At 37.8% G+C, this 13,211-nt stretch overlaps 1 protein-coding gene across 1 annotated transcript; it reads left to right on the top strand.

Moving 5' to 3' along the window:
* Positions 1-5,798: 5,798 nt before the first annotated feature.
* LOC115981973 lies at positions 5,799-7,508 on the top strand. Its single transcript, XM_031104428.1, has 3 exons — positions 5,799-6,109; positions 6,975-7,264; positions 7,386-7,508. Exons 1-3 carry the CDS (start codon positions 5,899-5,901, stop codon positions 7,479-7,481), a joined length of 597 nt encoding a protein of 198 aa, XP_030960288.1. The 5' UTR covers positions 5,799-5,898; the 3' UTR covers positions 7,482-7,508.
* The last annotated feature ends 5,703 nt before the right edge of the window (positions 7,509-13,211 follow it).

Here is a 13,211-nt window from a genome sequence, read left to right as displayed (position 1 = left end):
TTCTGATTAGCTCCCACCCAGTGCGCTGCTAATATGTTTAGGATTCTGGGTTGTGTGGATGCCTTAAACGAAAAAATGGGGCTAAGACTAACCCATCATGACGTAAATTAGTGCTACAATCTCCAAAATTTGAGGGGCAAATCCTACTACATGAAGATGAGAGACGATAGGGTTCGGTTAATCCAGTGCTTCCCCGAGTCAAACAAAGGGTTGAACAAGGACTTTCTTATTGTATCTGGGGAGTGGCACGATGGCCTTCCTTGCCCAATTGTGGAGGGAGAACCAGGTGGGGTGTAGAGAGTAGGAGGGGGCCAATCTTTTGCGCCATCTTAATTTTGTGTGGTTCGGTTACTAACCATGAACATGCCTTTTATTGTAGATCCACACGTCTTTCACCGACACTTTCATCTGGTCAACCGGGTGGATTTGGAGACTGTTCTCCAAGCGGCGGTTTTTGTAAATGACGAGGATGGTCAAGTCAGAGCCGCTTACAAAATCTTAGGGTACGATCCCATCCAGAAGTCATTTGCCACCCCAAAGCACGTGATTAGAGTTAACGATCCTCGGCTTCAGAAAATCACTATAGTCGAGCACGATTTTTTGATCTCTGAAGGATCTCCTGTCCCGGAGGGCATCCCGTTGGCGGGCTCTTCCCCGTCTCACCAAGCAGCGGAAGATAAAGGTGATTTGTATCTGTCCGAGGAGGGATTTGGGGTATTTGACCAGGCTAACCCATCCGAGGATCCTTCTGGTGATTTGGGTGACCCTGACTTGTCCGAAGCGAAACTGTTATCAGTGGGAACCTCCTCTCGGGTGAAGATGGGTCTTAAGAGAAAGCCCCCGACCAGCTTATTCGACCTCATTGAGGGTCAACCGGGGAAGGGTGCGCAAGGAAAGTCACAATCCAGTGTTCCAACTCCCCCACCCCAGCCCCAGCCTGTCCAGAATAGGTTTTCTCCTTCCAGGTCGTAACCACAATCTCCCCGCCCTAAACTTCCTACTCCTCTCCAATCAGCTCTGCCTCGGCCTAAGCCTACCGACCCAAAGAGAAAGAGGAGTTCCAAGGGTAAGGAACCAATGGATGGGGGGAAATCCCAATCCTCTCGAGAGGAGGACGAAGCCCCGCGAACTCAAAAACAGTTAAAGATCGGGCATCAAGGTCAGGGGAAAAGGATCGATGCCCAATCCGCACCGAGTGCTTGGCTTCCTGCCCCAATGTTTCACGGGGAGCCGTTGATGGAAGATGCATCCCTTAGGAACCTTGGGGATGGCGAAGGCGCTTATGTAGCCGACACGTTAGAGAGGGCCCTGCTGCTTCCTACTGATATGGAAGAGTTGAAGAATATGAGAATGCAGGAGGTTTTCCTCAGCGTGAAGAGGTACCTGGGTATGGTAAGGCCAGGGGACGGCGAAGGCGCTTATGTAGCCGACACGTAAAGATCGGGCATCAAGGCCAGGGGAAAGGAATCGATGCCCAATCCGCACCGAGTGCTTGGCTTCCTGCCCCAATGCTCCACGGGGAGCCATTGATGGAAGATGCATCCCTTAGGAACCTTGGGGACGGCGAAGACGCTTATGTAGCCGACACGTTAGAGAGGGCCCTGCTGCTTCCTACTGATATGGAAGAGTTGAAGAATATGAGAATGCAAGAGGTTTTCCTCAGCGTGAAGAGGTACCTAGGTATGGTAAAAAAACGTTGATTCTTGCTCCTAGATTCTCATTCATAATGTGTTTGTCTCAATTGGCAGGCTATCTAGCCCACCTATAGGATGGAGGAAGAAGTTAAAGGGCAGAGTAAGACCACAGAGCTTGAGCGCAATAAACGTATAGAAGCTGCACGAACCCTCAAAAAATCTGAGGCTGACCTCGCGAAGGCCAGGGAGGACTTAAAGGACGTAACCAGAGCCAAGGATAGTGTCGAGGCGGGTTTGACTGGTGCCCAAAAACAAGTCGAGGAACAGACGAGACACCTACTTGCTGCCGATGAGCAATTGGAGATTGCCAAGGAGTAGATCAGTGATTTAAAGAAGAAACTGATCGAGGCAGACAATGCTAAGGGCGTGGCAGAATGGGCCAGGGATGAAGCCGTAAGGGCCAAGATAGAAGCTGAGTTTGCCAAGACCGAGGCCGAAACTACCAAGGACAAGGCCGAGAAGGAGGCTTACGATGCGGGGGTGGCTGAAACCAAGGCCCTCCTTAAAACTCAAATCCCTAGTGTATGCAGGCTATACTGCTCCCAAGTTTGGGACGAGGCCCTCAAACGAGCTGGGGTGGAGGCTTCATCCGACTTGTAGAAGGTGGAGAGCGTATTTTATCCTCCAGCCATCCGTGAGACCGGTTCCGCCAGTTCCGAGGCTATAAGTGTTCCACAGGAGGTTGAGGCTGCTCAGTCAGAAGCTGCTCAGCTCATTGTCGTTCCTAGCAAGTCGATTGAGGGAGGAGAGCCTCATGAGGCGACAGAAGCACCTGAAGGTCTGAATCCTGAGATGCCTCAGGAGGCTGCCAAGTCTACAGTCAGTGCTCAGATCTCTGGTGCCGAGGAGCCGACCCTCTTTGTTCAGCCCCTTTAGGCCATTCCCCTTGTTGATGTCTCCAAGGGCACCGAGGCTAATCCTGCTCAGCCTTCCCAGGAAGGGGATGTCTCCCAGGGCCCCGAGGCTAATCCTGGTCGGCCTTCTCAGGATGTGGCCAAAACGAAATTGAAGAAGTAGAAGCCCTGACCAACTTTTGTATTTGTTTCTAGTTTAACTGTTAATTAGTTTCCCTTTTGTTTTGAGGATTTTAGAGTTTGCTTGTAATTAAACTCTTTGACCACATGTATGAAATTCTTTTCTTCCTTTTTCCTTTAAATTACATGTTCGTTGCCCTTGCCGATATTTACTATTGTTGCGAATCTCATGGTTTTTGAACTAGTTACCTTAACATGTATGAATGGTTGTGCATATGATATATTTGGGATCACATCCCAGAATTCTAACTTACCCTCACCCATGGGGCATTAAACTTGTATCTGAACATACTTCTGGGGAACTAAAGGCATCATCCGAGGTGCCGTGTGTGTTGTTAGGCCGGGCCTGGTACTTAGATTTTCTTGGAGTATCTAGTTTCTCCATAGGTTTGAGTCCGAGGACCATGCAAGACCTTGGTTTTGTCCAAAACTTATATTTTCTTTAAGTAGTTGGTTTCCCCATAGGTTTGAGTCTGAGGACCATGCAAGACTTTGGTTCTGTCCAAAACTTAGATGTTTTCTTTAAGTAGTTGGTTTCTCTATAGGTTTGAGTCCGAGGACCATACAAGACCTTGGTTCTGTCCAAAACTTAGATTTTCTTTAAGTAGTTGGTTTCCCCATAGGTTTGAGTCTGAGGACCATGCAAGACCTTGGTTCTGTCCAAAACTTAGATTTTCTTTAAGTAGTTGGTTTCCCCATAGGTTTGAATCCGAGGACCATGCAAGACCTTGGTTCTGTCCAAAACTTAGATTTTCTTTAAGTAGTTGGTTTCCCCATAGGTTTGAGTCCGAAGACCATGCAAGATCTTGGTTCTGTCCAAAACTTAGATTTTCTTTAAGTAGTTAGTTTCCTCATAGGTTTGAGTCCGAGGACCATGTAAGACCTTGGTTCTGTCCAAAACTTAGATTTTCTTTAAGTAGTTGGTTTCCTCATAGGTTTGAGTCCGAGGACTATGCAAGACCTTGGTTCTATCCAAAACTTAGATTTTCTTTAAGTAGTTGGTTTCCCCATAGGTTTGAGTCCGAGGACCATGCAAGACCTTGGTTCTGTCCAAAACTTAGATTTTTTCTTTAAGTAGTTGGTTTCCCCATAGGTTTGAGTCCGAGGACCATGCAAGACCTTGATTCTATCCAAAACTTAGATTTTCTTCAAGTTTTGAGGATTAGTCCCTCGACTAAGGTGTGAGGCATTGACTTGATGCTGGAAGCCCCTAGAACTGCCCGTGCCACTAGCGCTTCGAAGCGTAGCCCCTAGTGGAACTTTATATGAGGGCAACAACAGCGGGTTGCTGGAAATGATGGGGGGGCTTTCGCAGACCCTTGTTTAACAGGGGCTTGATCCTACCACCGCCTGTGCCAACGCACAAGCCTTCTCACAGATGACACCAATTGTAAGGACTCAATTTGTAACAACCCCAAACTGGTTTATTGGGTTCGAACGTTAAAGGCCCAAACAATAAATTTGTAGAGAGTGGGCTAAAAGGCTAGACCTTGGTCACCAGACAGTGGTTAGTCATGGTGTTCATGGTAATTGCACAAGGGTGAACCGCGCTTACCCAAGAAGGTTTTTTCCTTAGCACGGCCTAGGAGGCTTTAGTTCTTGGCCCTCCTTCGATGAGCCTAATGTTCTTATTATTCCTTTCACTTTTTGTTCCCATCGCCTCCGCCTCCTATTTGGCGCATGAATTCTTACATTATATAGCCCTTCTCAGTTAATCCTGACCTTCCATCTGTTGATCAGGCAGGTAACTACTCGAGTGCTTGTCCCATCAGCCGCCTCCTCTCACTTTTTGTTAGTTGTAATAACCGAAACCACACTATTCAGGGGTCTTTTCCCATCAATGTGGCTAGGACGTTTGTTGGCGCATTCAATGCGGAGGTGACGTCTTTTCTTTGAACCACTCCCATACTGTACCCCCGTGCGAGTCCCATTCTACTCGCCTTTTCTTCTAGGAGCGTTTTGGAGGCTGCCTTTGATGACATGTTGTTCTTCCCTTTTAGGCCTTAGGATGCCGAGGACAGGGTCATCCTCGGCTGCATCTCTAGGCCATTTGGACTTTCACTACTTGTCCTCGGCAACTACTCTCCTCGGCACGGGCCTAGGGCCCTAATGGAAAGTGGGCCAGGACCACAAATTCTCTAGCCCCACATATATATATATATATATTTATATTTATATATATATTGAGATAAAGGATGGAAGGAATATTGATATGGTTGGAAGATATTCTACTTTTTGTGAATAGTTTTATATTGCTAAAATTAAATTTATTTTCTCCCAAAATAAAAAGAGTGTTATTATAAATTAAATGTTGGATTGCATTATGTTGAAGGTCAATAACTAACTCATGGAATAAATTTAATAAAAAAAGGCTACGATTCTCTCTCTCTCAAACAAAAGAAAAAGAAGAAGAAGAAAGCTATGTTTCAAGTACTTTCAAAAAAAATCTTGATTACTACCGCATAACTTTGGTGCGATGGTCACTTCACAAGTATAAATACTTGTGAGGTGTGAAGGATAAAAACTGGGGTGAGCTTTACATACATATACACTTAGATTAAGTTAGAGTAGAATTTTTATCTTGTATAAAAATAAAAATAAAAATTTTAAAAAATCTTGATTAGTTCTTTAAAAAAAAAATCTTGATTATTAAACTAATATTTTAAAAAATATTAGACTTTTAGTTTTTTAAAATCTTATCATCTCTCCGTGTGTTAACATACTTAATATTCTAAAAAGAAAATTTAAAAATATTATTAAGTAGCATAAAAAAATTTTGTTATCCTATCAAAAAAAAAAAAAATTGTTAACCAAAAAAGTATGTCCTTATTCTAAAATTTTATAAAAAAAATTAATTTTAAAAACAGTCTTAATTAATAAAAACAATTTGTAAAAATAATACTATTTTTTTATACGAATAATAATACTATTATTTAAAAAAAAAAAGAAAAAAAAAGAAAAAGAAAAAAGGGAGGCCGATTGTGGATACATCAAATTTCCCAAAAAAAAAAAAAAAAAAAAAACAATTGTGGCAATCTAAACGCACACCCGAATAAAAACACCCTCGATTTGTAAATTTGTTGCCCAGTAATTTTACACACAGATACATACAGATTACAGAGACACCAGAGAGAAAGAGAGAGAGAAAGACAGAGACAGAGAGGTCAGAGATGGGTGACAACCTCTTCGAAGGCTTGCCTCCTCCTTCCCAACAAAAACCACAAGAAGAAGAAGAAGAAAAACAACAACATCAACTGCACAACACTATTACTACTTCTTCTTCTTCTTTTTCTTCGCCAGTTCCGCCTCCGATTCCAGTCCTCAAGAGCGCACTCAAGCGCCCCAAACCCAAACCCACTGAGCCATTCCCAGAACCAGAAGGTTACTATTCTTTCTTTCCCCACTTTGTTATTTGGAACTGCTTTGCCTTTTGTTTTCAAAACTCAATTTTGGGGTGTTTAGTTCAGCTCTTTAAAAGCAAATAATTTACATTTTGGCAAATGGGTTTCATGATTTTCAATTTTGGGTGTTAAATTCATCTCTCTGAAAGCAACAAAAATCACTTTTTGGAATATGGGTTTCATGACTTTCAACTTGTCTTGCTTTTTTCATTGTTGTATTTGTCTGATTTTACTTCCATATTTTGTTTGGTTGCTGAGAAAGCCAAAGAAGAAGAAGAAGAAGAGTGTTTTGGGGTCTTAACATTGAAGATTGAATTGAATATCTTGATTCTTTTTCTTGTGTTGCTTTTTTGCATTAACTCAATTGGAGTACGGGTCTGTGAGAGATTTTGAGTTTGTCTGGGTTGATGTTCCAGCATGATGCTTGTATATGGACTTTAAGATGATATGCTTTCTGTCGAAGGTTTTGTTGAATTTGAATGACTATAGAGAATGTTTGGTTAGTAAGAAATTGCGGAAAAAGAAAGTAAAAGGATTTTTAAGCTTTGAATTTTTCGTTGTATTTGGAATGCATAATGTACTCAATTGAGCAATGCAAACTTCAGTCCTGCTTAGGTGATGTGTACTAGAATAGCAAGACAATACAAGAAATCAAAGCATAGAACCCACGATGTTGTTACTTTTGCACGTACATGTTCTTAGTGACAAAATAGATCTGTAGAATGTCTCATTTTTTTTGATTTTGAATTTGTACCATATATAAACTCTGTTTATCTTCTTGTTTGTGTCTCTTATGAAATATTAGTCTCTTGAAATGAAGCTGACATGTTCATTGTAATTCGCAGCTGCTGCACCTGAAAAACGCTTGAGGTTCAAAACCACAACTGATGCCTCAGAGAAGCAAATTATAGAGGCCATGCAAAAAATAGCTTCGCATATCAAGAACCCCACAAAGTTTGGTAAGGCTTCAAAGTTGGCCATCCAGCTGATTCAAGCGGGAAGTGTGAAGCCAGGAACTAGTGATCACTTCTTTGCCATACTAGAAGCTGCAATGTCTTCATCCACTTCTTGTACAGATCCTTCAGTGCAAGCAGATTATCATGCATTGTTCTCAGCCGCACAAGATGTCACAGTAGTAAGATTCTGGTCTTTTTGCATACATGAGTTTATTTTTCTGTTAGTTATCACTTATCAATCTTTTGTTAAGAAGAAAACATCTTCCTTATCAATTGTCTAAACTTATTTATTGATTGTAGTGTCTCAGTAAGAAGCAAAAGAATCAACTAACTACATGGATGATCATGGTGGTGGATGCAAATGATTTATACACTGATGACAGCTTTGTGGTATGAACTTTACTTGTGCTACCTTTTAGTCATTCTATTGGCTGATTCATTTATTTAACAATTTTCTTCATATTTTGAGTTAATGAGAAGCATATTAAGGTATGCAACAAGTTATGTCAAGAATTTAGCATGTCTTAGTTGATGTACCAGCATAACCTTTTTTTATCAAAGTCAAATACAGTGCTCTTATCCATTTACAGAATGGAAATATGTACATTGTCAATTTGTGCACGAGTATTTTCCCTTGAACGTCTATGTTGCTTTAATTTCTTGGTAGTTTTAGAAGAATGAAGAAATCTTTGTTTGAATGGGTTGGATATAGAAATCTGATTTAAAATTGTATTTGTAATTTTTTTTTTTAATCTTATTTAATGAGTTTGTGGTGACATTGATATTGATATGTTACATGTACGAAAAAAGCGATGAGTGGGTACATAACATTAATATGCATGAAGTTAAGTCAGGCTGTTTAAGTGCTTTTCTTTTTGGTGTAAATGAAGATAGAAGAAAATGAGCTCCGTTGGAGACTAGGGGTTTGGTTTTCTTGTGAAGTAGGAAAAGAACTTAAATAAGGTTAAAATCTTTAAAGATATCAAATGTAGCCCTTGTATTTCTTTAATTCCAGTCCATACAGCCTTTACGTCATCTTGGCAATGTTTTCTACAAGGCAATGAAACTTTAATTTCTTTCAGATTATTGACATTGTTTGCCTTTTATGATGAGTATTGATAATATATATTTTTTATATTGTACGTGTTGCATCTGCTGTTTTGTGTCATGTCATTATTACTACCAATTTTAAGGTTATCAATTATATATGTTGTTTTCTATGTCATACCCTAGTTAATATAACCATAAAATGAACAAAAAATTAATAAAAAACAAAAGATAAAAAAAGGAAAACTATTCCATAGATGTTCTTTGAAAAAAAATACTATTTATGTCCTTTTTGGCTTTAAGGCATAGTGGAGTTGAAATTATTTTTCCTCTATGGAATGACGTTTATATGATATAACAGTATGTTTATTTGTTGCTTGCTTTCTGCCAGGGATAATTTGGCTACCAATCAAGTAGCAAAATTTGAAAATCTCAATTTTGTTTCAGCTAAGTCCTTATTTCTTAGATCTTTGTATGAAGGCCTTAGGCAGTGTTGGTCCACTTCGTATTTTTTAGAATTCATACTTTGCTTGCCACATATATGAGTTTTCTTTTGTCAAATGGAAATTATCAGGTATTGTTTGTGGGAGTTGATTTAGGTCTCGCTTGGAATTGGATACTATTTGTATTGATCTTTTGAACTTTAGATTGTAATTTTTTAAGAGTTCTTGTATATATCCTGTGTACTTAACATTCTCCTCTTACTAATAAAAATTATTCTTTATGTATGATAGTACTTCTATAATGCATTAATGTAAATGTACCTAAAAAATTTGCAGTTACCAAAATAAATTCTTTTTTGAAATTCTTGTTTTTAGATCTGGCTCATATAAACATTGAGTCAATGGAAATCTATCTCTCTCTTGTTTGAGATTAGACTATCTAAACACATGACATGGCTGTGGATTCAGGTAGTATGGGATGTCTTGTGATGTAAAGCTTTTAAAATTATGGAGTTAGAAGACGGCATGATGGCACTGTACTTAGGTGTACATAAACCCATCTGTCAAGCTTGTTGTGATGCTAACATAGAAAGACAAATACAAAATTACATGATTGATTTCAAAAACAATGTAGTTAAACAACATGATGAGTTTATGTTATGTATTGTTCGAATAATGATTATTTATTATATCCTAATAACTGAAATTTTTGGGAGAAGTGGTAATTTATCATGGTATCAAACCAGGTAGTTCTAAGCTTGAGACTGGTCTTTAATCTACCTCCTATTTAAAAATCCAATGTATTGAGCTCCACTTATAAAGGGGAAGTCTGGGTCTACACAGGAAGACGAGTATTAGAATAATGATTAAATTTATCATTTTCTAACATTTTAAGCTTTTGGAATAGGTCTAATTTCCTCCTCAAATTAGTGTTTTGACATTTTGGTTTGGCTAAAAAATCTTGCATGAAATTTGCTAATAGCAAAGTGTGGAAAGATAATATTACAAAAAATTGTTGAATATAATAATCTCATTTAGCTGTATGTTTAACGTTGAACAAAACAAAATCATATGAACAATAAAATTAGGGATAAGCTATTATTATTTCATTCTTCTAACTTTGCTAGCTTTTCAATCATTTCATTTTGGCTATCATTGATTAGATAAGGATGATCTCAAAGCATGACGAGTTAGTAAAAGTACATAACATACTGTACAGTTATGATTTTAGGGACAAATTTGGAGAATTCTACATCATTTTAATGACGAAATTGTTACTTTTGAAGCTCTAGGGATGGGATTGGTAAATTGGCCAAACTTTAAGGACCAAATATGGTGTTTGCCTTTTTTTTTTTTTTTTTTTTCTCTTCCCCCTGGAAAAAGTTTTTGTCGCCTTAGCTCTGTCACATGCATAATTTTCTTTTTCTTTTTCTCTTTTTTTTTTTAGCCAGAGATGAAAATGAGATTACATCTGGCTAGGTCTGCGGGGTCCTTTTGCATGCACGTGCTTTCTTACACACACACTTCTACACAGTTGCATATGTGAGGAATCTAATGGATTTTAGATGTTGCACCTCATTTGTTTGGACAAGGAGCTTTTAGCTAATTAATGTGAGGGCCAGATTACGTGCTATGTCTTTGGAATTGTCAAAGATCAACTGTTAGGACTGGCATGAAAGTAACCTATTGACAACAGAAGAATTAACCCCAGTGCAAATTGATAATAGTATTTTACCATATGCTTCTTTCTTCAGTCAATCTTGATTGATTTTGCATTGTATATGAAGTCTTATTTGTTTTGGAATTAACCATGCTTAATTATTTGAAAACACTATGATGCTCCAAAAATTATTATGCAATAGCTTAGTTTCATTGACAGTTGGTTTGGGAGGAAGGAAATGAATGGAATAGGAAGGAATGAAAAGAATAATTTTAGAATATTTTTTCCTTTCTTTGTTTGAGAGTTTTAATGGAGGGAATGGAAAGTCCATTTCCTTGTTTGGGAGTTTAAGTTGGAGGGAATAGAATGGGTAAGAGGGAACACTTATTCCTCTCTATTCCCTCAAAACCTCAAATTTTCATTCGAATTGGAGGAAAAGGAATTAGATTTAATGAATTTTTTACTAAAACTTCCAAAATACTCCTATATATTTAGCCATTTATTTTAAAATATGGGTCTAATAGTAATATTGTCATAAAATGATTTCATTCCTTTCCCTATATGTTACTTCCAAATAAGGTTACTTACCTTCCATTCCTTTATTTTAAAACATTCAAACAAAGTTACTTAATTCTATTCCATTCCTTTCCCTTAAATACATTTTACTCCCAAACAAAGCCTAAGTTATCAGTCTCCTAAACAAGATGGGTTTAAGAACTCTTCCTATTCCTTTTAGCCCTTGGTCTTGGCCCAGCTGGTAAGGGGTGGGGTCTTATAGGGTTAGGTCCTAGGTTTGAATGTTACCAAAGCATTCCTTTCCCGCCCAAATAGTCCATATAGAGGCTATAGTAGTGCAGTTCCAGATTCAGCTATGAATATTGGTACCAGAAACTGTGAGAGAGGACCAAGAAGGAAATTGTAGTCCAAGGTACAATTCAAACAATCCATTCCAAAGGAGAATAAATATAGAAGATGAAAGAAATGGAGACAGATAAATTTTTATCAGTTTATATATCAAAGAAAAAATGAATAAATAATTAATCTGTTGTCAATCTCATGGCTGTTTTGCACATTTTGATTGGTTGTGTGTGGAGCTTGATCTACTGTACACCTTACCATGTGCCGCATGGGCAATTTGTAACCCTAGTAATATTTGAATAAGACTGTACTAAATATATATTACTAGATTCTTACATTGGATAATCTTATGCTTCGAAGTCGCCCCTTGGCAAATCGTTGTTGTACATGTTGTAATGTGGAATCTATGGATCACCTTCTTATTTTTTGTTCGTTAGCTCATTCTCTGTGGGTGCATATGCTTCAGCTATTTGAGATTCATTGGGTCATGCCAGGTTTTGTTGCTAACTTATTATTGTGTTGGCAACAATGGCTTGGGAAACATAATTCCGATATTTGGAATTTGGTTTCAGGCTATTTGATGTGGATTATTTGGACAAAACATAATTGGCGTTCTTTCAAGGATACGGAGAAATCTTTGGCTCAATTGATAGATTGGTGCCAACGGACTCTCTTAGATTGGTCTCAGTGCTGGGGGTCTCTCGGACTATTCTTCTCTTAATGATTTTCTATTGTCTCTTAACATAGCTTTTTGAGTCCTTTGTTTCTCTATTTTTTAAGTTGTTTTTTGTTCATTATCGTGAACACCCTGTATTTTTTCTTCTATTTCTTTTTTAATAATATTACTTTCTTGCCTAACTTATCAAAAAATAATAATAATAACATTACTTTCTTGCCTAACTTATCAAAAAAATAATAATAATATTACTTTCTTGCCTATCAAAAAATAAAAAATCCTTGTAACTCCTTTTATTATCTTCATTGTAGAAGATGTAGAAGCTTCATTGATAATTTGGGTGAATCACATAAATCTGGTGTTCTTGTGTCTATGCTTTGATCCTTTTTTTCCCCGATCTTGGTTTTTCGCACCTCACAGATCTTTGGTTTCATGTTTCCTCATTCTTTTTATTGGTAAGTTAAGTGGTTTTTAAAGTTTGAACCATGATCTCACCCTCTATCCTCTCTTGTGGGAAGAGGAAATTCCCTGAGTTTGTCACTAGTTGTCTTGCACATGATGAATGTGTGTTTAAGTAAAAGATTAATTTCTCCTTGTTGTAGAATTTCATAAATGCTAGTCTTCTTCAGTTATGTTACACTGGGTAAAAGTTTTGGCTTAAAGAGAAGCTTAGATTATTCAAGTGGCTGACTAATACAGTACTCAGGATACTAGATTTTGTGCTGGATTGACAAATACCTAGATGAGAGTGCTGATAAGGATATATACGTCTTCCTTAAAAAGGTTCACAAGTTTACCCTGAGGAATAGCATAGGTAGATCACTAGATGTTTGTAAGGAAAGAGCAATTAAGGCATGTTGACAATTTTACCCTCAAGTTAAGATTTTACTAGGATCACAATAATTCTGAAATATGGTGAAAATGGACATATGAAATTGAATAGGGATGTCACCTCCATTAAAATAAGGGCAAAACACAGTTTAGATTCTTTCTGTGTGATGCTTTTTTTTTTTCTTTTTTCTTTTTTCTTTTTGTGTGTAGACTTTCTATTTGATGCTAAATATTCATGTTAGTTATATTCTGATCCAAGGCTATAAAAATTGGGGAGTCGGAGGAACTTTCAAATTTCAAAGACAGCATTTGATTATAATGTTGACTTCTATTGAAAGTCAGAAGAGGCTGCCTCAACATAGGAAATTATAGACAAGGATTTTAATTCCGTGATCCGATTTTTAGACTTATTTTGTCTTCTACTCTGATTAGGAAACTGATAAGTGTTCTTTGATTCATTATACTTGTCATTATCATGGTACATCATTGCCTAAGATTTTTTTGCAGTTCTATTATATGGATTTATGTATGAAAATCCATAAGAAAACGTCGTAAAATCAGTAATAACTGTAATTAAATAAATAAACATAAGCACATTTTTTGTTGTTCAG

The sequence above is a fragment of the Quercus lobata genome, chromosome 3 (assembly GCF_001633185.2).
Source record: "Quercus lobata isolate SW786 chromosome 3, ValleyOak3.0 Primary Assembly, whole genome shotgun sequence".
Taxonomy (NCBI): Eukaryota; Viridiplantae; Streptophyta; class Magnoliopsida; order Fagales; family Fagaceae; genus Quercus; species Quercus lobata.
The sequence above is the reverse complement of the archived record's forward strand: the minus strand, read 5'-3'. Positions and strand labels throughout refer to the sequence as shown.